This window comes from Pyxicephalus adspersus, chromosome 2 (genome assembly GCF_032062135.1).
Source record: "Pyxicephalus adspersus chromosome 2, UCB_Pads_2.0, whole genome shotgun sequence".
In the NCBI taxonomy this organism is placed as follows: domain Eukaryota; kingdom Metazoa; phylum Chordata; class Amphibia; order Anura; family Pyxicephalidae; genus Pyxicephalus; species Pyxicephalus adspersus.
In genome coordinates, this window is record NC_092859.1 from 91976829 (window position 1) to 92004567 (window position 27739).

Genomic DNA, 27739 nt, shown 5'->3' on the forward strand with positions numbered 1-27739 from the left:
CTATAATCAATAAAACTAAGATCCAACCATAACCTCACCATAGCACATCAAATGTAAGACAAAAATGCCTATTGAACTCAGACAATGGACCCCTTGCAAATTAATTTACCAATATTTAAAAGATTGTGCAGCAGTCAGCATTTAACTGCTCTCCACGGGGCTCTTCTGCAGCCTCCCACTCTCTGCTTGGCAATAACTGTTTCCAGGATTCGGCTGTGCCTATATTCCATGAGGATGAGACGGGCCACAACCAATCAATTAAAACTTTATTTGAAAGGTCCTGGCCATGGCTGGGGTGATACTTTTCATTTGTCTTCCTTTTGTTCAGCCACGGGTCTCCTATTCCTAAAACAGACGACCAGCCAGGTACTAGTCAGTTTAGGGAGTCTAGGGGGCACAATAGAGCAATGTGCCATAGGCAGCAGCACCTAATAGACAAGGACTAAATCAAAGCCAAATTTTACAGACAAGGCAAGGGCCCAACGTGACCACCTCAGTTGCCTTATTCATGAGCCACCCTGGAATTTTATTCCATACACTTGAATTTCACTTATTTAAAATGTAGAGAATCGAAATATGGACAAGATTAATTAATTTCACAATACAAGAATCGATCGTTTTACAGTGAAATTATACTGTAAAATACAAAAAAACATTATCTTAGGAAAATAAATAATAAAAAGAGTATGTCATTTTATGTAGGCATAATAAGTAATATATTTAAAGTTATATGACTGTGATATGGCTTATCTTTCAACCATAGAGTTGGCAATGTGATAAAATCACTTTCAGATTAATGCTTTCATAAGTGTTCTCCAGAGGCCAATAGACATGGCCTTATGGTGGCTAATTAGAAATGTAAAAACTGCACACTGGGTTACTTGTATAGTGCTCCCTTGTGTCCAGTTTCCTGAAAACAGTCATGTAGCTTGTTACAGCATATCTTAAACCCTTATTTCTCTAGAATTTGCATATCTTGTGATATGCCTGAAGATAATAGTCTCCTGATAGGCACAAATTGGCAGCACACTTCTTTCATACCATCAAAAAGTGTACTAGAGAATCACCTTGGTTTTGCATGTTAAAGTGAAACCTTTGTCAAGGACTTCAAGTTATATTAATTCCACCAAACAAGCCAGCTAACACTGTCTGTTTTAACATAATAATATTTTTTAACATATTATAGTTGTGATCATTAAAAATGTTGCCAACAATATCAGGGCTTTTTAATACTGTATATAAATACATTTTTTGTGTCCCAAATAGTACCAAACCTTTCAGTATCCAATATATGTTGGAAAAAGCTAGAATCTGATTGATTGCTGTTGTGGAACAGCAGCACTGTTTTTTAAATAAAGAAAATAATGCTGTTTATAGGCATTTTCTATGCTGTGATAGATTACACCCCCAGAAAGTGATTAACCCAGACCTTAGAAGAATATAGGATAAGCTGTACTAGTATGACCATACTAACAAATAGAAACAGTTACAAATACCCTGCAAATCATGACATTTGTTTGGAGATGAAAAGCAGAAACCAAAGGTTTTGGGAATATAAAAATAATAACTAATTTTCTGCTTGTATAAACCTAACTAAAACATTTATTAAAAAAAAAGGATATGTGATAAGACTAGAATCAATTAAAAAGTATAGTGATAAATTAAAGGTCAGGCTTCTATTGTTAATGCCAACTCATTTTTAAACACTTTAATAGCCAGGGCAAGAGGAATTTGCTGCCATATGTTGGGATGACAATGCAGATGTCAAAGGAGGTGTCTTTAGCAGCATCTTTTGGTAATTACACATATAATCAGGCAGATTGTAGATTAATTTTAACGCCTCATTACCCTTTCACTCTGTTTCATGACTGTTCATGAGAATTTAACATGGCAATGGCTAGAGTGCTTTTTTTTTTTCAAAAGGATACAACAGAATGGAAGGCTGACAAAATGAAGACTAGATAGACCGACCAAAGCATGAGGCGCACAGGGGCCAAACGGAGCTCTGCGGGGTGCTTTTTGTTAAACATATGCCACCAAAACAGAATAGGGCTGTCAGATATAACAGGATATTAATTCTCATTTATAGCAATTTGACAGTGCATGAAATAGACAACCAATTTAAACAACAATAATAGCGGTGGCATACTGTAAATAATACCACAACAAAAATAACACAAAATAGGTATAAGCACAAAGAAATCAATCTTGAGCAACCTGCTGGGAGATTGCTTCTCTCCAATTAGAGGGCCTGTTTCCAACTCAGGCAGATGCTTAATTGGAGGCTCAGACTGCAAGGCAGGTTCCTCTGCCATGATGATTAACAGGTAGTTTGAAGCCATTAAAGTGCTGTATTTGTCAATTTCTTTTTGTACAACATGGTCATAACACAGTGACAGCTTACCATAACAATACAGCAGATGTTCAGAACATAGATAACACAAGATGAAAGATACTTGCAGGAGATAGGATACCTAAACACAAATATTAGTATTTGTTAAAAAAAAAGATTTACCGGTACTTTGTGTTTCCCAATTTTATCGATGAGCAACATAGACCCTGCTAAACATTTACACTGGGTTAGCAATAAAGCAGTCTCAAAATAGTGAGAACAAATGGCCCTGACAGTAGGTGAACAACACAAATCTGAGATACTTCCCAAATTATAGAAGGTGTCATTTTCTGTTTTATTGAAACGCTCTAAAAGAAAAGTCCAAGCAAATTGTTTTAGCAAAGCAAACAACACTGTACAGTTTCACATTTGCAGAACCTTTATTTTAAAGATTAAATTTATGCAATGGTCTAGGGAAAGTAATATAACTGGATTTCAATATTTACAGATATGAAAGCACAAATGAATGCAGTTATTTTTATAAGAGTAAATGTATTTCTAAATACAATTAGCATAAATATTTAATTGTGGCACAACTGGCACATTTTAAGAATACTGTTGGCCAGAATGGTGGCCTGTTAGTTAGCCCATTTCCCTGTATCACTAGGGTTTCTAGGTTTAAGACTCTGCAAGGTCACTATATGCACTGTTTTTGTATTTTATCCCTCTGTGTGAGTTTTATCCCAAAAAATACAGGATGGGCAACTCGCTTGCCAACAAAATTGGCCTTTGGCTATGGTAGAGACTTTAGATTGTGATATTTTCTGAGGGACCAAAATTATGACTTGGACACTATATTATGTTGGCACTATATAAATTCAAGATAATAATTATGATGCTATTTAAAAAAATACAAAAAATACATACAACTGTATTATACAACTGCTAAGATCTTATAAGTATAACCTTACAGCCTATTATTATTATTACCTTCCTAGGTAAGTGAATACCTCTGCTGTTAAAGTATATCTAAAGTTAAAACTTTTTGGAGAAAGGATGTCTTTTACACTCAATGATCCTTTTACATAAGAAGTGAACATCCTTAGCAGGTACAGATCTTTGACACCCCCCTTCAAACATCACTTTTTCCAAATCTAACAAAAAATGTTTGTATAGTTACCTATAGTTATACTTTAATTCTTCAGTTTACACAGCTGCAGGTGTGAACTGTAAAAACTGCTAGGGTGGAAATACTAAAACAGCATTATATATGGATGACAGATGGTGTCAGAGGCCCCCACCACTCTGCTGCATTATATTCTGGTCACAATAATAGACCTAGATGCCCTTTACTATAAATTTTTGTTGCCTCATCTCTGGTGTAGCTTGAAGGTGTCCCGGTTTAACAGCAGCTTTAGGCACACATTTTTCCTGAGTTTGACAGAATACGCAAAACCAAAAAAAGCTACTACTACAAAATTTACCATAAACATTATCTCTTACGATAGAAAAATGTTGCTGTATAATAATTTCTTTAATCCCATCAGTGTTTTTACATTCTGAAGTAACAGATGTTGCAAGACAGAAAACTAGTCTCTCTAGGATTTTAAAATAACTTGTTAATGTTCCAAAATACATGCACATCAACCCAAAATGGTACAATAAGCACACTAACCATATCCTCCTAATAAACTCAACCTATACGATAATTATGAACTCCCTTGGCATGGCAGGAAAAGTATAAATAGACATTATATTCATCATCAAGAAGCTAGGGCAAAAAAAGCTGCTGAAAGGCAAATATGTAAAATTACAATTATATACATTTTAGTGTACGGGAAAACAAATTAGTACACTATTACCATCCAATAAAGTTAGTGATAATATTGAGCACAGATTCCTATGACAGAGGACCAATATAGACAGATTATGCCATTTCACCATACATTTCAACAGTTTTTGTTTAAATACATGACATTCTAATACTTTATTCATAATATAATATATATATATATATATATATATATATATATATATATATATATATAACCAAGTGAAGAACCCACACAAATTGCAGTAAAACAAAGGTGAATTCCATACACAGGGCCTGATTTATAAAAAGAACTTTCTAAGACTGGAGAAGATAGACTATCATGGGTGAACATAGGTGATCCAACAACAACCTGCAATGACTTACTGAAAAATTGATTTGCTATTATTAGGTAAATGTTTTCAATCCATTTCAAGTTGGCTGTATTACCCAGGTTCCCTCATGATAGTCTATCTTCACCAGTCTCAGAGAGCTTTAATAAATCAGACCCACAGTCTCGCCTATTTTTTTTATGTGACACACAAATACACTGCTAGCCAGCTTCCCTGCTCTTCAAATGATCCACAGACTTCCCAACTTATAACCTCTTCCTATGCATGGCTCCACGACTTCTTGGCCCATTTGGCTATTTCCTATTTCATATCCCCCTCTATTGTGTACTTCTCTCTCCAACCTCTTACACTGTAAGCTGTATTAGGCAGGGTCCTCTACTCCTCCATTATTTGTTATCTGTTATGCAGGTTTGTCATTTGCAAACTTTGTTTAATGTACAGTGATGCATAATATGTTGGAACTAATAAAATTAGGGATAATAATAAAATAATACACAGTGAATATGTGAATTACATTGTAAAGGTAAGAGACTGCATTCAGACATGCAAGGGTCTGAAATATTCAATTTGTCACCTAACTCTTTTTTACGTGATTTACGAGGTGCTCTATAAATCATTTTGGCCCTTTAAATTTATTGCTTCCAATCAGATGTGACTGTGCCAGTGGGAGCATAGTTATTTAGTAATGCAATGCAAATGACTAAATTCACTGAGTGGGCTTTGTTATTTATTTATTCATTGTGTTTCTTATCAATCCATTCCCAAACCCTCATGCCTTTGCAGTGAGCAGAGAGGTGTGCTAACATCAGTATCAGCCACTGTCAAGCACATGCTTATCAGTCGTAGCAGGGTGCAGTGGGAATGACCTGCCAAGATGCAACCATCCTCTCTCGTCTTTACAATCCTTTTGTGGAAAGCTTGATTCTTTGTCCTCATTATGTGATCTGTCTCTTTCTGTTTTGCTGTTGCAAACTCTTACATTTAGTAGAGTAATCTCAGTCAGGACTAAAATGCTCTCAGGAACATTGCAAGTCTTCTTTCCTTGTCACCTCACCAACTATTTACTCCTATGACAACTTTGTCAAAGCCCTAAAGGGTTTTTGTTTTTTTCATACTCTTTATAATTCTTGTATATCAGTATTCCAGTGGAACTCACAGCGGAATGCAAAAGATTGAAAATATTGTTGACAAAGTTGGAAAGGAACAAACAGTGCCCAGAATCTAGACAGACACAAGGGATCCTTCATATTCACACTTCTTAACACAAACCAGTATATTCTCCTCTTCTCCTGGGACATATTGTTGTGCCAACTACACTAAGAGATTCATTTTCCAGCCGCATGCTAACGGAGGTAATATTCCAGTAAGTTCAAGTGATGCATTTAATCAGCCAGGCATAATACCGAAAAGATATTTCAGACTAAGTACGTATGTAAACAAATCTATGAAAAACTCCAAAAGCTTGCTGCTTCATCTTCTAAAGAATAAACAATCTCTTGGTTACATATAAGTCATCCATCAAGGCTTTACAGCTATGGAAAAACTAGGTATCACTGAATCAGCTGTACAGTAATTAGAAGAAGAATTTTAACAAGCTGATCATGCCATAATTCTAAAAAAATAAATCCTGGAAAGACTGGATACAGTTTCAAATTTATGTAAGCATTTGTTTAATTTGTCAGAAATTCTTGTAAAAATTAAAGTCTGACTCTAGACAAATGTATTTTTGTTATTGTGAGAAAGTGTTTTGGGTACAAATGATATTGTCACGCGTGTATACAATGCAGAGATTTACTCATTGTCCTATGCTCGGAAGGAGATGTTTCTAGTGGAAGCACAAATAATAACAGAAGTCTGGAAGACGTTTCTTTTCTTTTTGTGCATTTTGTTCAAAATTAAAATAGTGGCTGGAGTTGTGCATTAAAACATTTATAGCAAACTAATGGAGTAACTTAGTTTTAATTATTACTATAAGTTGCTTTTAGAGGAATTCTTTAACTCCAATATGCCTTCTGGAAGTATACTTTGTAAATTATGCACAGCAAACCAAACTATTTGTAATATTATTATTATAATATTAACATACAAAGTCAATAGTCATGTCACTAGCTGTCCCTAAAAGGGAATCACAAGGTCCCTACCAGTCATATGTCATTAACGTAGTCTAAGGTCAATTTGGGGAAAGCCAATTACCCTGACCGCATGTTTTAGTAATAGTAGTTATGTTGTCCTCATAGATAACCGTGATTTTCACATTTTCTATGATAATAGAGGAAAATCAATTTATTTGGTGCACTCTGAATTATTGTAGTTGAGAATTACCAGGATTGAATGTTTTCACTAAGATCAGTAATACCAAAAAGTGTGTTTTCTATTTTGTTACAGCAACAATAGGATATTAGTAAGTACATTACTACTCCCATTTACAATTTGAAAATATACTTTAATATAAATACCTAAAAGTGTTTATTAAAGTGCAATTGTACCTAAACAGGATGTTTTGACAAGAGCAAGACTAAAAACATCTAATTGCATGGAAATACTTGTAGCATTAGAATTTATCTTTTTAAATTGGTAAGCTAGTAGAATTTAGTTACATTCAATAAGACTTTTTTGGTAACATTAAAGATATTCCTCCTAAGTTTTAACACTTGGATGAGTGGCAAAACATCTTTAACTTTACAGAACAAGTCCAGCTAAATATAACTATCTTCTAATAGTTATGATTTGGAAATGGGGAACCTTCACAGCGAGGACTAAACAACCTTTAACACCTAGTGCTCAACCATTCCCATTAATGGAACGTTTTAGAGCTCAAGGCTCCTGAAGCAAACAGCAAGACACTATTACTAATCTCTTAACACTTTCACTCACACTTCCATCTTGGTGATCCTTAACAACTGACTCTAAACCTGCAACATCTGTGTATGCCAACAATCAAATCATCTTTACAAACAAATGCAAGCCTACATAGGAAATACCTGTGTGACATTAAAGATGATTAATTGATAGGAAATGACAAATCATACAGTCAGCACTGCAGATCCTTGTCTTATGATTCACTTTCATTAATTTCATGTGTAAAGTTTTTGAAGCTTAGATTCCCTGAGTAGATTTAGCAGCATCAATATGTTTTGGCTAACTTGACAAAAATTCTATTAGTTTGTTTGACAGCACTTCTGAGAACTAGGAACACACATGGCTGCACATTCCTAGTTCTCCACTGTATGGGTAATTAACATATTCAAGGCTAGGGGAATTTAACTCTTTAAAAGGCATACTGTCACAAACAGACTAGTGGACTACAGCTTATTATGGCCTAATGCATTACAGCTATACCCAGATGATGTAAAAAGCCTTATACTGTGTCAATTTCTCACTTTTTGCCCTACCCGGATGACTGGCCTGCAGCCCGTAAAACTAGGACAGAAAGGATAAACTGGCCTAGTCTTCTCTAGTACAACAGAAACTGAACCCATAAACAGCAGGGAACATTGTCATCATAGCATGCAAGCTAGCAGTGTGATCCTACATGTACTGATGATCAGAGGAAGCTCTGGGCTAGAATGTGATCTTTTAGGAGACTTCAATGCACAGTTTAAAAGCTGTAATCAGGGCCATATTAAGACATTTGGAGAACCAAGGCAAGATAGCATTAACTGAACCCCCAGGCCCAGCCATACCTATGTCCCTTCCCAGCCATACTCATTTCCCATCCCTAGCCCACCTTCAACCCCTGTCCTAAACACAATTTCAATGGATTACTTTTCTCCAAGAGACACAATAACAAGAGCTAGAAACTTAAAACATGACAGATTTATTTTGTTCTCGCACAGAGAATTTTAAAGAAAGGGAAAGCAATTACCTTCCACGAACAATCATTAAGCAAAGCCGACATTTGAAAAGAGCTCAAATTGCTGCTTCATGTTTGAAAGTACTTGCCAACTATCTATGTAAGCAAGGTTTAATGTGTAGCTGATCCATGCAGATAAATCCATTATAACCTTCATCAGGAGTATGTAGTAAAAGCTTATTAGTTGTTTGTTACCTGTTTCTTTCATATCACAACACTTCCATTCCAATTATGAAATCTCTCTAAAGTGACTGAGCCCTTAATAAATATATTTACCCCAATTTTAACCTCAGCTCTATAAATATTAGATCATTAGCCAGAGGGTAGCAAACACAGACCATTGTAATCCATGCATTGGGCCTGATTTATTAAAGCTCTCCAGGGCTGGAGAGAATACACTTTCATCAGTGAATCTAGGTGATCCGGCAAACCTCGAAAGGATTTAGTAAAGTCATTTGCTATATGTTTTCAATCCTGGACCAGATCCATTTCAGGTTTACTGGATCACCAAGCTTCACTGATGAAAGTTTATCCTCTCCAGCCTTGAAGAGCTATAATAAATCAGGCCTATTAAATTAATTTAGTTGGGGCCTAAGCTGGGGGGCCTGGAGTGCCCTTTGTAGTTATGGCCCTGCTGGCTGTATCCTCCGCATTTACGAATAATGACCCTTCTCAAACCTGTGAAAACTTTGGAAAAAGGGGAAAAAATCCAAATAAGACCATCAACATTTGACAGTTGTGAGGTAAGTAATAGCATGCATAATAAATAAGGATACCTATCTTGTGACTGTGTAAGACATATTGGACCTGATTCATTAAATCTCTCCAAGACTGGAGAGGATACACTTTTATCGGTGAAGCTGGATTATAATAAATTTATGCTAGGTGGAAATTTAGGGGAAATGGAATATCCAATAATTGTGTTTATTGACTGGTTAGACATCTTATTGTGACTACTACAAAATCATCAAGAAAGGCCAGCACACGGTGTGTGCCATGGAGCATTAGGCTTTCTTAATGCTGAGTATGTAGTGGAGCCATCACTGGGTATGCACCCTGGAATGATAGAGGTGAGTGGTTTGTGTGAGATGTGTATGTGAAAATACCCTTTAATTACCTCAACAGCAGTTACAGTGCTTAAGTATGATTTTAGTATTAATCAAAAGATTTCATTAGCATGATTATCTTGAATAAAAAGTACTGGGAAAAAAATAGTTATTTCTAAACATGCTAGTTTTCTCACTACCTTGTTTCTGGCCTCAAGGCTTTGAGTCACTGACCTGGAATAAGTATGCAGTACGTGAGAGAAAAAAAAATCACTAATCAATATGCTTGTTCTAAATCATTGACTTAGAAAGTATGGATTAATATTTTTACCCTGTATTTATATTTGATTTATATTTGACATATTATGCAGCCCTTTACAAAGCCCATACTCACGTCTATGGCTGTCAATCTAATAGGGCTCACAATCTAATGTCCCTACCATAGTCATATGACAATACAGTCTAAGGTCAATTTTGGGTGGAAGCCAATGAACCTTTTGTTTTTGTTTTTTGAATGTGGGAAACCAGAGTACAGGAGGAAACCCATGCAAATACAGGGAGAACCTGCAAACTCCATGCATATAGTTTCCTGGCTAAGATTGGATCCTGGGACCTGTTGGCTGCTGGCTTGTTTTTAGATGGATGTTTTATGTATTAAGGATTACAAGTACTTATTTGTAATAAGGATTCCACTCCTAGTAGCAACAACGGTGTAGCAAATCTATTAAAGCTAAATGGGAATGTTTTATTTTCATTCCACTTTGTTGTTTTATTTATGGTATTCTGTTGATAATATTACTTTTGCTTCTGTAGAAGTTCCAATTCTGTTGAAACAGACTGAATACAATATACTCTCTAGATCAGTAATTATTAACCTTTTTAATAAGGGTGAACCCCTTGAAATGACTTTCAGGTCTTCAGCGGACCCCTGCAATCATTACCATATCCACAACTCATGGTACATTAGTGTGGTCGTCAGTTGGACCTAAGCCTCTTTTATTTTCTGGTCATTGAAAAGAATTTCATCCTTATATATAGCCAAAAAGATCACTGGTAACTGTTAAACTGACCTGAGATTCACAAACTGTTTATTGTGTAAGGTACCCCTAGCAACATCTGGAGGAACCCTAGGGTTCCACAGAATTCTGGTTGAGAAACCCTGCTTTAGATCAGTGGTAGCCAACCTTTTCGAGCCAACAGACCACTCAATACACCGGTACCAGACTGCGCATGCGCAGAGAGCCAGGTGTCACTCAAAGGGGAAAAAGCTTCCCCATAGTGACGTCATAATGCCATAACCCGTCCACTATCCCATTACCGACTCAGATCTGCGATGGGAGAGTGGGCAGGTTGTGTCCAGAGACACCACCCGCCCACTTACCTGAGCTTGCGATCCGTACCAGGGACATGGTCCGCGGCTCCGACCAGTGCACCCCCCCAGCAGGGACTTTCTCCTGACCCTAGTATAAGCAACATCTGGAGAGAGAATTACCCATTTTATACATGAAATATAATCATGAGCCTAGAAATAGATACAAAAATATACATCTATGTTAAAAAATAAATTTTGGATGTTAAAATAATAAGTCAGAATGCGTACTGGAAGGATAACTGAAATTATTCTAGTTAGGGGAAACAAGAACAGTTACAGGGTTTGTAATTTTACTAAAAAGTAACATTCTGAGGTTTTCTTTTATTTTCAAGGATAAGTACACTTTCCTACGCATCCTGTAGAGACCAAGATACCATGAGAGCGAGCTGTATCTTTAGACACAACACTAAATGCATAATTAACCAGTTCTAATGCAAATTCATAGATGTGAAAAATATTTTTCAGAAAAGCGCATAAACTATTCATCAAAGCACAACAAACGCGTGGGGAAACTGCTTTAGAGAACATGCCCAACTTGGCCTATGTGTATGTTTCTGCGACAAGAGCTGTATAAAAAGGAGCAGATTACCGGTCATTCATAATCGGGTAATGAAGCAGAACTAAAATCACACGCATGCCATCACTCAAGTGCAAGTCATTTACAACTTCTTGATGTCACACACAGAAAGGGCCTCGTTCCTATCGAAGAACCGGAGACAAAGGTAATTATGGAGGGTGGGTGGATGGGGAAATGGCCTCTCCACAAGCAGCACGCTGTAATTGTTCTATAAGTTTCATTTTTCTAAAACTAATGTTCCTTTAATGAGAATGGAATCCACATTTTGAACATAGGTGATGAAGGGCACAATTTTTTCATACTCTGGAATTAATCAGTTGCCCACATTAGGGGAAATGTGGCAGACCTAATTTATAAACCTAGTTATTAAGTTACACATTTTTAATAAAGGTATTAACAATCTTTTGCCACTCTGTAGGATTTGGTATGAATTTAATAAGATGGGTGACCTATATTTAATTTCTTGGCAATAACAAAAAATAACAAATATTATTTTCCTAAAAAAGGCGAATTATGTTTAATATTGTTATATAAGGATATATATACCAGTATAAATACTGTGTTTGTAATATATATATATATATATATATATATACACACAGACTTTTATTTACCTTTCTTCCTCCTTTAAATTATAAAAAACTAATGTCAAACTAAAGCAAACTACACATATCTTGAACTGAAAACATATTACAGTCTGTTAATGCAATTTTTGTGTTTGCACTCTTTTTTGTATTTTTACTGTTGTATGTACTGTAACAAAATGATTGTTTCTAATATTGGCTACTGCATCAAGAAAAGGAGATTAAACCTTTCTAGGTCACTAGTTCACAATAGCCTTATCAATAAACTGTGTTCATCAAACCATGTCCACACCATGTTGTATTATTATGAGACATTACAACAGGGATATCATAGCTGATATACAGAAAGGAAACACAGTGCTAACATATTACGGACACATACATTATAGCATGTGTATATATATATATATATATATATATATATATAATTTTTACCCTTTTTTCATTAGAGGTCTTTTCTCATGAGACAATAAACATAAAGGGCTGCTGGTTTCACTATGGCCCCAAGACAGATCATGACCTAAAGGTCGAGGGCTGGTACTCTAGACTAGAATGGGTTACACAGGGGAAATTATATGAGAGATTCCAGTCATTTTTAATATATTCAGCAAGTATGCACCTCTATAAACAGCGTGTTCTAAAATAAATTATAGTAGTGATAAATGGAGAATATATTACCCAAAACACTTTACTTTTTAGCTTCAACGGTTATGCAATTTATGCAATTGCATATTTTCTTTTTTTAAACAAATAATGCTATTAGGCCAATCGTTTCTTATAATCTAGAATCAATTTTTTATCTGTGTTCTTAAAACTAAAATTTTGAGGGTATTCACACCATGTTCTGTCCCACATTTCTATTGGCCTACTGCTTCTATGATAACTACCAAAGCTACAGGAATGTGAAAAGGCATGTAAATAAAGTACAAGGACAACACCTTGTCAGAAGTACTGTATACTCTTGGTTTATACTGAGGTCACACCACCAGATGGCACTGTGTCCTCCTGTAAAGTATAAAACAAACTCTTTACCTCTAAGATATTAATATAGTTTGTTACACACTTTACATTATTATTATTGTTATTATTATTAATAATAATAATAAACAACAGGATTTATATAGCGCCACCATATTAAGCAGAGCTGTATATTAAATAGGGGTTGCAAATAACAGACGAATACAGACAGTGACACAGGAGGAGAGGACCCTGCCCTGAAAAGCTTTCAATTTAGGTAAAATGATAAAAATGTAATTGTATGTAATATAAAAATATGTAATTTTATTTTTTTCTCCTTTTGAATAAATATTTTAAAAATAACACACCACGGGTGCATTCATTCATATTAGTTTTATTGGCATTTTTAACTTTACCGCAACCTTGTGGCCAGTCTTAACATAGTCTTGGTGCTGGCTTCAAATATATATATATATATATATATATATACACACCCCCAACAACATCAGATGCCTCGAAACTAACTCAGGGTCGTGTCCTGGATCCAAACACTGGAAGTCCCACTCCAAATTACAGCTGTAAACCTATGCACACACCTGTTGGATAAAGTGATATAGTTTCAGCATTAGAAAGAAGATGAGCATTGGAGAAGCAGGACACAGGTTTCTGCAAGAAAAAGTGCACTCAAAGCAGAAGGGGAAACTATTGAAAATACTACTGACCAACAATGTTGGTGAGGGAGATTTATTTTTACAACAGGTGACTAACTGGAAGGGGAGTACTAATTTTACTACCACTAGCCTCTAACACTGTGGAGGGAGTTACTTTTTGATTCTAATGGTCACCAATGCAGGAAAATAGGGATTCATATTGTTACTACTGGCCACCAATACTGAGGGAGGGGGAATCTTGATACCAACAATCCTTAAGAGAAGGGGGACATTTTTATTGTTGCACTGACCACCATAACTTTTCAAAGTAGCATTGTGTGGGTATATATGCTGCCCCATATGCTTACACTATTTAACCAAAACCATTTCAACCACATCCATAATTTAGCACACTGTAAATGCGTCTTACTTTTTACACTGCTACACACTATGCTGTCATATATATATATATATATATATATATATAATTAGTTCCTCTGGTATATATACACAGAATCATTTATTCTGTATAAGAAGCACAGAAATCCACATATTGATTTCTTTGGATTTATGTAAAATAACTGTAATTGCAATCAGTTCATATGAGACCTGAACAAGATGGTAATAAGTACACCAAAAATAATCTCACTTTTTTTTCTTTCTCTCAGTAGCCTCATTTGCTCCCTGAAAGACACAATCAATTGAAGGACACATTTTTCTTCCCTTTGTTCTTTTCCATCAATTTTAATGGGTATAGAGCATCATTCAAACAAAATGTAATGGGACAAGAAGATGGATGAGTACATTTGAAACTACCAGTCACGGGACAGAAAACATCTTGATGAGGTGAATATCAGCACTGGAGGGTTCAGCCACAAAACTCAAATAATATTTAGAAAACAGAAGTCTATCTGCATTACATGGTATGCGAAAACACCATTCAGTAATGTTTATACTATTTATTTCCCTGTGGCTGACAGCATGCATAAAAGCACACTGTATAATTACAGATGGATGCAAGCGAAAGCAATGGCTCAAGTGAAGATCTAGAATGCCATCAAACAGAGAAGTAATCTCAACAGATGGATTGGAGAAAGGTCATACTGTGCTTTTTTTAAATTATTTTTTGTTGTTAATACTACATTAAAGTAGACCTTTAATACAGGTACATATGTGCTTATCAGCTAGTCTGTTCCCTCATATAAGAAAATGCTATGTAAAAGCAAAGTAAATAAAAAAAAATAGAATGGAAATAGGAAAAATACTTTCTTTATACCCTACCATGCTTACCTATGCAAGAATGGCATATTAACAAAGGTTTTATATATGCCTCTAGCACTTTAGCACTTGTTTTGGAACCCCTGATTTGTCCATATTCAGCAATAAAAACACATTTCAGGATTTTTTTTTTTACAGTACATAAATGCATATCAGTTGATTATCATTGTGTTATCTCAAAGCAAAAGGTCGCTGTATACAGAACTCCATATATATATTTATGTCCCCATGTTATTTGGTCATGCACATGGATCTGTAATTGGGACACAGGCATGTGTCATGTTATTCATGACTTCTCTGGGTCTGCTGATGCCTCAAGTATGAAAATAATGCCAAATTAGAGATCAGTACTTGGTCAGATCAGAATGGCAGAGAGTTTATTAACTGTCACTAGTGAGGTTCTATGGAAAGTGTTTTGAGGAAGTAGGAAGTAGTTTTTAAAATACGTAAATAAGTAATTTAAAGGGAATGTACCTGTAAAAAAATACTTGGCAGTTTACCCAATCATTTTTGCTAATACATTTTTTATGTGTCATTTGCCTACATACTTTAGGTATACATATTATTATTAAAATTATTATTATTAAACAGCATTTATATAGCACCAACATATTATGCAGCGTCATACATTCAATTTGGGTAGCAAATGACAGGGAGGTACAGACAGGAGGGGAAGAAGACCCTGTTCCAAAGAGCTTACAATCCAGGAAGTATCATTATTTTAGAGAGTGTCCTTCTTTCCTATCTTCAGTGTTGGGGGGTATGGAAATTGAGAGAGAAACTTTTCAACTGGTACACATGTTCTGATAACAACTATCTAAGAGAAGATTTTCATCTTACAGTACAGAAAGTGAATAGAATTCTCCTTAGTGGGGCACAGCAAATAGTTTACATTCAGTCTAGACAAGTTTTTCCCTCACTTTTATTGTAGCATTTACCATAATAAAAAAACAAATACAACATCTGCTCATTCTAAGTTTGGTACAGACATAAAATAGATGTCAGATTTCTGTCACTGGAAACTATATTTTATGTTTGCTTCCAGTGAAAGTGAATGAATGAGCATTGTACATATAGCACCGCTCTGCTCAACAGAGAGGGGAGGACAAGCAAGTGGCGTCCTAGCTGTATTCTCCTCCATAGCAAAGTATAGTGGTCACCCCCTCCCTTAGTTAATGAACAAAATCAGGGGACCCAAGTAGAATAGTCCTGACAATCATCTGGCGTGAACACATAGCTTTAGCTACAAACAAAACTAATGTCAGTTCCTGACCTATAACGGGTTCCCCAAGTAAAACTTCCCATTTAATTTGTTTGCACTCTGTTACTAGTCAAGCCTTCACCCAGCAGCAGGCTCTGAGGGTTTTTAGAGATAGAATTGAGTTTCATTCACACATCTATATGCAGTGTTCAACCCAGAAATTTTTTTGAGCTGGGTGGGAAGAAATTCTAGGTGGGTGGCAGGCCCCATATTTTGACCTAACTCTTCAGTAACCATCTAAAAACAGCTGGGTGGTTACTGAAAAGTGCCAGGTGGTGCCAGCTAAATTGTTATGTTGGGCTAACCAGCTAACCAGCAAATTGTGGATGATCTATCCCACCCAAATCTCTACAAAGCCTTCAGGCTCCAGGAACTACATTAGAACCTATTAGTATATAAGAAAAAAAGATTATATATATATATATATATATATATATATATTTATATAGAATTGTTTTGCATTCACATCAGAGAGAGAAAGGTAGGAAATGGGAGATATAGAGTCAAATAAAAAAAGAAAGGATAAAGGGACAAATAAAAGCAAAGAGAAACAAACAAAGAATAAAATGCCATATATTTACAACTGGAGCAGTGGCACTTGATGTACATTTTGCATGCCATTTCTTTACAAAGGCTTAAAATTATTCATTCAGGATACTGTCACAGAGGAATAAGCATTAGTACAAAACTTGACAGCTGAGAATATCAGATGCAGATGTTTAATTCACATGTGGGCCTTGTGAGTTTCTGAATTACTAAGCATTACTCTAAAAGAATTTAGAATTTGGGCTCAAATGAGAGCAATATAAAGAATTGTTCTAACAGTGCTAACGTCTGTACCCCAAGGCCACAGACACAATTTGTCATGTAAATGGTTACGACATCACAATGTTTGGCTTTTCTGGAAGTTAAAGAATGTGATAGAACACCATATTGCTGAATGTATATTTTACAACTGACAAAAATCAAGACAGATTAATAAACAGTTTGTGCATTTTATATGCCATCAAAGTGAGGGGAAGTTTTAATAACGGGCAAAAACACTTTTTTTAAAGTTTTGGACAAAATGTGGAAGCTCTGGTAAAGTTGTACTTTGTGTGCCCGCTGGACAGATTTACCTTCCTGTTGTCCCAGAAAAGGATGCAAAAGCTCCAAACCGGTGTTGAGTGAAGAAAAAAAAACAGAAGAGTTCAATTGCTTTCAGTTTACTATCACATTTTGTTTAAAGCCAACCACTCTCCTCATTACATATCCAGCTGTCAGCAACAGAAGGTCAGAGCAGGTCAACAGGGTACAGACAGTGATAAAATCATGATAGAAGTATTACCTTTTCCCATGTTTATCCAAAACAAAGTTTTAACACTTTGGCTACAGCTCTACATTGACATACAATTGTGTATATATGGAAAGAATAACCTATCCTATATGGAATATATAAAATATAGGATTGAATTGGTAAATATGATTACTGTAGTAGATATTACAGGAAGCCTTCTCCTACAGTTTATATCAGCAGGACAAAATATTAAGTTAAAGCAGCCTAATGGACAAGGCTATAAATACAAAGTCTAATTTTCCAGCATCTACACATAAAATCAGGGCAAATAAAACAGACAGGATATATATGTCTCAGAGCTACTCGAGAAAGTAGGACTCACTAGTGTGATATTAAATCTAAAAGGTTTCTAATGCACATCAATTTACCGTATTACTGTATGTTACATTTTGTGGCTTCAAGCCTATACATACATTTATATACCAAATAATGCTTCCTAACACAGAATTCAGTGTTGGTTTGAATGTTGGTATGTTTATTTAAATACTAAGCATTACTCTAAAATAATTTAGAATTTAGAAATGAGAGTAATATAAAGAATTGTTCTAACAGTGCTAGCTTCTGTACCTCAAGGCCACAGACACAATTTGTCATGTAAATGGTTACAACATCACAATGTTTGGCTTTTCTGGAAGTTAAAGAATTAGATAGAATACCATACTCCTGAATTTATGTTTTACAACTGACAAAAAATCAGGACAGCCTAATAAACAGTTTGTGCATTTTATATGCCATCAAAGTGGGGGGAAGTTTTAACAAGGGGCAACAATTTTTGTTTAATTGCTTTCAGTTTACTATCACTTTTTGTTTAAAGCCAACCACTCTCCTCATTTCATATCCAGCATTCATGTTCGTGACCAGGTCATGTTCCAATACAATGTCACCCTGACATTGCTATCACAATCATAGAAGAAACTTGGTCTGACCTTTAAGATTTGAACTTTTTCTAAATAGGAAGATTTTAGGTGGATTGATTAGTACTTTTTAACACTGCAGTGGTAATAATTACTGGTGGTGATGGTAAAGATTACAATTTACCATGAAGACTAACACAATAGCTTATTTGGGGACTAGAGATGGAATCGTTCTCATACCAGGTTCAAAAAGTAAAATGGCTGGCTATAATATATACTGTATGTCCTCTAATCTGAAGTAACATATTCTATGTTTTCTGTTTTACAAACATTTAACTATATTTTATGTTTTACTCAAACATGAACTATTTCATATACTCATCGCAAAATGGCCAAAGAGTTGCCAAGACACATCTGCTAATTTAATATGGTCTGATCATTGAAAATGTTTTTTTCTTATCAACTGGCAAAGTAACAATAACCGTGAACTTTAGATGGACCTTGTTTGGGAACAGCTTGAATCTTTGGATATGTAACACCAGTGACAAGGAAACCATCTGCTCATCTTGTATACGCAGAAGATCTCTCTATACAGATACAAAAACCATGACTAGTAGAGAAAATAAAGTTTAAACAATACCTAAACTAATAAGACCAATAATATAAGCCAAAAAGATATGAGTCTTAACATCGAATGAAATTATTAACTATAGTCCATGGTCTAGCCCAAAAATGCCAAACTGACATCTGACTCTGGTTGTTACTAGAAAGCCAGTACTTACTTTGGAGACTCTTCATGCATTAGGCCTACAGTAAGGGCCATTTTTGGAAAGGCGGACAAAACTATAAAACCTTATGCCACACAAATTTAATAGATGCAATTACAGCTTTCAATGGCTTTTTAAAATCACTCCACTCTTCCAATTACGGCTGAGAGCTAGTATTTTTACCCATCGCCAGTTGTGCATCCAATATCCTACATTATAGTGCTTTATCAATTCCTGTTTAAAAGCTTCATCTCTTTTAACTGTAACATTGGATTTTATGTGTTCTACAGAAACATCTATTATTCAGCACATGGAGATACTGTTAGTTACATAAAGTACTCAATATATCTGTGCTTAGGACCATTTGTACAGAACACTCCTTTCTCCATGTAATATTACATTTATGTTTCTTTAAACTTATGTTTTGTAGGTTTCCATTATTTGTCACAAGTCAAGCAATATCAGTGATCTAAAAATCAGTACATACATGAAACAGTTTATGACCTTTCCCTGGTAATGTTTAGTTATTACATACGTTGTAAATATTGATCTTGTACTAAAATAAAATGGGCTCATGCTTTTTAAGGTTACACTTAGACAGCATTTTTTGTGATCACAAATAGCAGATGGATCTCCAAAAAGTAATTTCACTAAAGAACAATTCTTGAAGATGTGACTTCAAATATATTGTCCTATTATCTTAAAGTGTACATGGATAACTTTATGTGAGTGACAGATGGAAGAATAACCCCATCCCATGCTGTATTACTTGAATTTATTTATATTTTTCATATTTACATTTACTTGGCATTTGTCCATATGTAGTATTCCAACTAAAGGAAAATGTAACAGTGTGAATACAAATAACACAAAAAAATACATCAAAAACATGGTCTGATATATTCCATTACGAATGGCAGCATATTGCTTCAACCATAGTTTTTGTAAATATATTTTATTATATTCATTTATATATATTGAAATGTTGGTGTCTATCTGTGGACCATACACTCTCAACCCAACTGTGTGGCTTGGACACAGCAGTATTTGTTTTTCTGACCCACCTTGTAACAGTTGTATTACCCAAGGAACCAGCCAGTTGGTATAATATTTTTCCACTGTTTTGCCAAGCTGCCCAGGGAAAGGGGAAGTTAAAATTACAGCAAGTCACTGTTTTAGCTGCTAAATGGTCATAGCAGCTTACAGCTAAAAACATGGCGAACTGACTGCAGTGGGTTGAAATCATAGGGAGACTATCATCATGATGAACTTGTAGTCATTGTATTAGAAAAGACTTCAGACAGCAAATCTCTTAGAATCATCAAGTATTGATGAGACATTTAACACATTGAACAACATTTAAAAAGAAAGACAGTAGCTATTTATACAAACAGCTTTTCAATGCAAACAAAAATAATGAACTGGATGGATTAACGAAACCTACATACATTATGGATTGTTTGATAGTTTCAATTGAACCTAGAGGAGGTAGGTTGTCTTGACCTGCCTGTCACATTTCCAGAAGTCAATTTATCCATTAAATGTCAATCATTAGTCTTTTTTTAGTCTTCATTAACACAGAATGCCATGCAGACATCTTTACACATGGTTTAAACATGCGTATGGTTACTATTATAGCTGTCAAAAGATTTGTAATTCTGTACAGCCAATATGCAGTTTGCAAATTTTACCAAACTGTACAAAGACACACCTATTACCTGGTACTATTTTGCAGCTTCCTACATCTTCATTCCTATCACCAGATAATAAATCAGAATCATCATGCCAGTCTGATTAGCAGGGAGTTGATCTGGGAACTGTAAATCTAAGGCAGAAACTAGCAGGATGGCATTTCTAAAGTGAGGCAGAACTGTGTAAATCACAAGAGTGGGGAAAAAAGTATTAATCTTTGGCAGATACATACATGTTCCTCTTTAAATCTTTAAAATAATAGGTCTTTAGCCTGGATATCGCCTTGTAATTAAGGCAACTGATGCAGATAAACTTAGGTTGCCAACAGTTTAGATTGTATTAAATGGCTTTGCAAAAGCAGGTTTAATACTGCTGTCCTCTCTTTAAATGCAAAAGTCTGTTTTCAGGGACCTGCCAAGCAGCTTTTTACATCTAGCCCACCAAACGACTAACGATTATGCACGATTATTTTGAAGGATTGTATTGTGCACAATTCTGTACATGCTGTAATGATAAGATCGTTCAAATATAATCCACCAATAATGTACACACGCTAGATACGATGGTTTGAACGATGCAGAAAGTGACATGTAAAGGAAAAAGTGTATCACAGAACCATCCACAATCACTGAACGACCATACACACAATAGATAGCGACCAATCGTCGCCCAATTAGATCCGCCGGGACGGTCGTTGGTTTCCAGCGACAATCCTTGTTCATTGGGGTGGTTGTGCACTTTTTTTGTTAACGATTATCGGACAAATGGTTGTTAGTCGAGGTAATTGTGACAATGCAGGCATGTTGACTGGAGATACGACTCACACAAGGTGTAGTGGTCTTTATCTTCAGACTGGTATAGAACAAGCTGGATTTTAGTCTAGTGATGAAGCCTATAAAAAAAATAACACCTAAAACCTTAAGGAACCTTTTATGGAACTCCTCCTACATGAGAGTAGCAAACGCTTCTCTGAATTAAGGAGCAAGTCAGAATTTAACTGACTTACTTGCAGGCCTAATAGGTATTTGTGAGACTTTTTATGGGGAAAAGGAGAAAACTGCAAGTAAAGATGCATATGTAATAAGTTGTTACTGCACTTGTTTAATGAAATGCCATATTTTCATGTAAGCGAGTAAAGTCGGAAAACAAATAAAAAGCTACAGTGGTGCAAAAGTACATACATTTTTTATGCAGAGATACACTATGTACAAGGATCAATCTGCATTGTACTGCCAGAGTGTCTGCAAAATGGTAATGCCGAATTTTCTTTAGCTATTAGATTCCTTTGCTAGTAGAATGGAGTTGGTGTTATAGTACATTCACTTGAAAAATCTACATACGCCACTGTCTATAACAAATTTGATAAAATATTTCATGTATTAGGCAAATTTACTGATTTGTGCAGTTGACACTGCTAAATATTTCCAAGATAGACTTGGAAATAAACAAGTGTTGGGTGTATAATCTGATCCATTCCCAGCAGAAGACAGAGAAAACATATTTCAAAAAGAAATAAATTACATACAACTGGTGATTGCTCTCTGCAATTACCTTTGTTAAAAGCCCAAGGTGAACCCTTCTAATCAAAACATTACCTGCCAAGAAATTTTCTCGTCATCAGTAATCATTTGCTAATTAATGTATCCAATTAAAGGCTGCACGCATCTATAACCCCCTTCAGTTCTCCCTCAGATCTCAGATAAGGCAACTTTTTATGAACTGCCCAGAGGGACCACATACAGTGTATATGGCTGGGATGATAAACCTATCCTGGCAGTGAGGTTTAGGTCCTGGCAGCTGGATTCTAGTCTAGCTCCTCTGCCTGGGTCATATTTCTTCCTTTCACAGACCTTCACAGGCTATGCCAGCTTAACCATCATGCCAAAGGAAGTAGCGCTTTAATCAACAGAGCAAAAATTAACTGACTAATGACTGGCTGACTTTTTGTTTTGGCAGATAAAGCTCATAAAATGATGCAGTCAGATGCTATAAAATACTATTATTGGGCTCATCTCATCACCCAGCACTTGGTGATCAGCGACCCATAACAACTAATCAAAACCGCCTTTGATAAGTGTGCCCTTCTAAGCTGATTTCTGATGGTTGTCATGAACTACTGCACACCATTTCTGTTTGCACTGTTTGAATAAAGGATAACGAGAACAGCCAGAGAATAACAGCACCACTCTTTCAGCTTTAGTACTGGAAATGCCCTCTGGTAATGTCCTCACTAGTGCCAAGGACAAGATTGGGATAGGAGGATGTCAAATTTGAAGGTGTATTGTAAAAATTCAAGATATAGTTTATGACTTTAACAACACTTCTATAACTTTTTTCAAAACATGATAATTACTTGTAGGAATACATGTTATGGTATTTTTTATTAAAAATTTGTTTTTTTTGTTTGTATTGACCAGACCTCTGGGACGCCCTAGTGTGTACTACACCCTATCCAAACAACCCCCCCCCCTCCAATGAGAGCATGTTAAGGGATACCCTATTGACGTTATTTGTGGCAAATCTTCCAGAAGAGAACAGCAAAGCGGCAAGGAGTGAAGTCAGACAGACAAACTTTCTAAATGTAACCTACATGCTGTAAAAGAAGGAGTTAGATTTTGTCTGTGCCATCAGCCATTAATAGACCGAATATTGTTTATGTGGCAGTGACTCTAAACCAGTCAATGTAACTTCATTATTGTTATGATTTTTGCACAGTATAGCACCGACATATTACGCAGCACTGTACAAAGTCCATAGTCATGTCACTAGCTGTCCTTCAAAGGGCCTCACAATCTAACATCCCTTTCATAGTCTTATGTGTTTTATAATACAGTCTAAGGTTAAATGTCTATTAATACAGTCTCTGGGGAAGCCAATTCACTTAAGTGCCTGTTTTTGGAAAGTGGGAGGAAACCTTAGTACTTGGAGAAAAACCCATGCAAACACAGGGGGAACCTGCAAACTCCATGCAGATAGTGTCCTGGCCACACTTCATGAAAACAAATATGTAGTCTGGGAATGGGAAATGAGATCCTGTTATTTGGCAATTCAAAAATGAGTCTGAAGAAGATAAATCCAACCTATAGAATATGAAGCGATGACACTTATGTCAAGGTTTTTTTTTTTTTTACTCTAATAGTAGGGATGGTTTTGGGGCCCTAGGCTAACATGAAGTGGAGGGTGGGGATGCACAACTCCAAACTTAAACAAAGATAGAAAAAATACCGCATCAAATGGTTCATTTTTCAATGAAATCTAAAACAAAATAATCAAACATTTGGCTAGAGTTGGGATTTTAGTTTTTTTTATTTTCACTAGTAGTCTTGCCTAAACAATGCCATGGTAATCACAGAAAGAGCTCACATAGGGCACTCATAATTTGCACAGGTATGTATACCATCCATCCATTGATCACTGCACAAATAGCTCCCAGATTTAAGTCTCATATTAAGTCTTGCTTTCATATTTTTGCCAAGGGTAAAACTGGAGTTTCTTTTGACAGACAATAAAACATGGAAAACACTTTAATGTGTTTTCTGGTGGTGTGTAATTATTTTACTACGGTATCCAGAATCCATTTTGGCATTGCCCCATCACAATCCCACAGAAGGTCTTTTAGCTTAGAAGGTATCTTATCACTAGCGTGACTCCTGTAATCTTCCAGTTTTATTCAGGGCTGCTCCAGCACATCCAGCTGTGATTCTAAATAAAGAGACCGAGTGATATGAAATGCTGCCCTGGAGGAACAAAGCACGGGTCACCGGTGCTGCCAATACCTGGAGCCTCGCTTGGGTATAATAGAAGCTTGAAAGAGGAAGAAAATACTAGTTTGACCCTCATTATGCCAAATATTGTAAACACAGGGAGAAACTGAATCCGTATTCAAAGACAATGTAATTGTAACATACAATGCTTTTAACTAGAGTAATTTCATGTGTTTTGTTTGCTTCCCTGGCAGAAGTGTTTTTTTTCAATAAAGATATAATTACCTGTGTCATTTCTAGGACTGACTCATACCTACCAATTCACTTCTTTATGTGCGCTTTTTTTTACAGCTGAGCACAAAGGAAGATGCAAACTCATAAATGAGCATCTGTCTGCTTCTAGCACTGGAGGTTAGCCTGGGAGCTACTCTGTGTACTGTACTCCTGAAATCACCTTCTGTGCACCTCGCATACAGGACCCGAAACACAAAACTGCACATATACATATATATATATATATATATATATAGTTTTAGGAATTAAACATAAGAGATCGTCTGACCTACAGATCAAAACTAGTGATCAGCAGCAGTTAGTAATCCAATGAAAGAGAATGACAGACAACCTTTCTTTAACCTGAAATGTCTAATTACTGTGAATGGTGCATTACACTCACATGCATTGTAAATACACTGTTACATGTTGTCCAAAGCTGAATTGTCTTCCTAAATGGTAATAGCACCCCGATATATTTTACTTATAATGTAGGATTACTGTTTTAAACCAAAATACAAACAGCTAGTCTTATTTTCTGCTCTGCTTTGCTGTATCCACCTACAAGGACATGACAAATGGAAGTCATCCCTAAACTGATGTGATCATGTGTGCAGTTTAAAATCAGCAATATTAAAATGGTTCAAAGACGGCTGGAAGCTCAGAATTAGGAGACCGTAAAATTAAAGGGATTTGATCCAGTCAAGTACTAGTGTTTGAGCAGACTGATTCATTTTCATTCATCTGATTTGGTTACTAACTGTTGTTTTGGGTTTAGTTCACCCCAGTGAACAGTAGGGGTTTTCCACTGACAGGTGCTCCACATTAATGCGGTTATTAACCCCTTCAGGTGCATAGCAGAATGTACAATGTGTGTGAGAATCTAAAGCAAGAAGAGCTTCTATATGAAAAGACAGAGAAGAGTGGAAGGTGTCACATGCACATTACTGCTCCCCTTTGATCCCTTATCAGTGACATTAAACCAACAATACAGCCAGCTGGGACTGGAGGCACAGTGCATATTACACTGAGAAAATTGCTCACATTTTTCAAGGGATTAAACTTTATCAAAAAATACAGCAAGGGAAAGGTGAAGCATCATCTCATTCTGCCTAAAACATGGTTACGGTGATCACTTTCAGGAGCAATATACCAGTATTATAATGAGCCATATTTAAATGTCATTCACCCATACCTGTATAGCTTGGAGCAATGTCTCTGCACCTAGACAAGCCATGTCTCCAAATGTCTTTATAACTAAACCTGCCTATCCTAAAATGAACTGCAAAATGTTACCCAATATGTCTCCAAATGTCTTTATAACTAAACTTGCCTATCCTAAAATGTCAAGTTACCCAACACGACCAACACTAGTACAACTTTTTACATCATCAAGAAATAGAAAAGATCAAAAGTCACTTGCAGGGGATCATATTGAATGTTCTGCTCTGTCCTGCAGGATCACTTGGACCTAATGAAGAACATATGGCCAAAGCTTATCTGAGCCTAATAAGCATTATCAATAAATGATATGTATGTGGATTTACATGGCAAATTAGAACAAGGTAGAAGCATTTAAAGTTTAAATTGCAGACAGAAACAGTTTTTTTAGGTTGATCGCTTGGCACGTTTTCTTCCTTTATTTCTACACCAACTGGGTATTTCAGGTCAACATAATGTTGAGAATCTGCTAATTACCAATGTTAATCTGGGTTTTTTCTAACAACAATGGTAGAATGTCACTTTTTATATTTAATTAATACTCCAGATCATTTTGGAAAGAGGGTAATGAGACTTTGAACTGATTACCATGATGGTATACATTAAGACAGCTCCAGGTAGCCAGTCCACTCTGTAATTAGCCCGCTGTGAAATGAATGGCAATCAGAAAGGAAGCCAGTGAGATGCCTGCGAGCCCTCACCAAGATGAGCTGTGCCAATAGACCACCAACACTTCTCTGTGCAATGTGTCACCACCAATACTGCTAAACTGCTGGAGCTCAACCGCTGTCAGCAACAATTTGTCATGGACACAACAATCTCATACAAGAACAATCAGAGCTGAAAAAGACACAATCCCTGGCTCCAGTGCTCATCCTAACAAGCATACACAATTTACAAAAAGGACAACAATCTACTTGCTGTATAGTTATTCATTCCATTGCTCAGTTTGCCTTCCTAATCTTGGAATAGCCATGAATACACACAGACATTATACACAAGAACAAATCTAAGCAACTTTGGTTGTTTATTGCACAATTTAGAAAGAATTCAGACCAACCACAAAAGCTGGAAAAGTTACAAACACCGAAGGACTTATATCCCAAAAAGATGTGTCCATCACAATTCTAGGTACCTCTTGATTGGCTGCTAGGAATTTTAACACATGGCATAAATAAGCCTTCAGTACACATGTGTATGATCTGCAATCCTTAGCCATGCATGTGTGTGCCACTCACCTGTGAAACTTCATACAGCAGTTTGTAGTGCTCCTCTCTCTTCTGAAAAGTGCACAGATTGCAACCCATTGTAGGCAGTGTGAAAGCTTTCTAATTCCCTTCTGTGTGAATAGAAGATGCTTTGACAGGGAATCACCCTCCCGACCTGACTACTGCTGTTCATCAGTCAGTCCGACACATAAACACAGCACAGCAGTGCGAGCTGGCAGGGTAAAGCCAAGGTAGTGCAGCATCCTCCTCCTCTGCCTTCCTCTATGTATCTCACATGGCAACACTCCCCCTGCATCAGCACACATCACTACACACATTGCAGCTCATGAATATTAATACCGACTCATGGAATATTTATTATTAGGGAGGAGGACACATGAACATGCGCTAATTAACCAGCAAATCTGCTTAAACAAAATGCACCCATGTTAATATATGTTACCTCCAATGGGGGTGTAAGGATCACACAGGAGGGTGGACTGCTGCAATATACTCCAACACACTAATTATTAATTACTGCTCATCATATCCTATACATGACACCAGCCAGGGAAAAGTGCAGGGGCTGGGGCAAGAGGAAAACACACACA

At 36.1% G+C, this 27739-nt stretch overlaps 1 protein-coding gene across 1 annotated transcript in view; it reads right to left on the reverse strand.

Annotated features, from left to right (window-relative positions):
- PDZRN4 (PDZ domain containing ring finger 4) overlaps positions 1-27397 on the reverse strand; it is a 79950-nt gene extending 52553 nt beyond the window's left edge. Inside the window, exon 1 of the mRNA XM_072401476.1 lies at positions 27159-27397. Coding sequence (XP_072257577.1) covers positions 27159-27227 — 69 coding nt within the window. The 5' untranslated portion in view covers positions 27228-27397. The remainder of the gene's footprint in view (positions 1-27158) is intronic.
- Between the last annotated feature and the right edge of the window lie 342 nt (positions 27398-27739).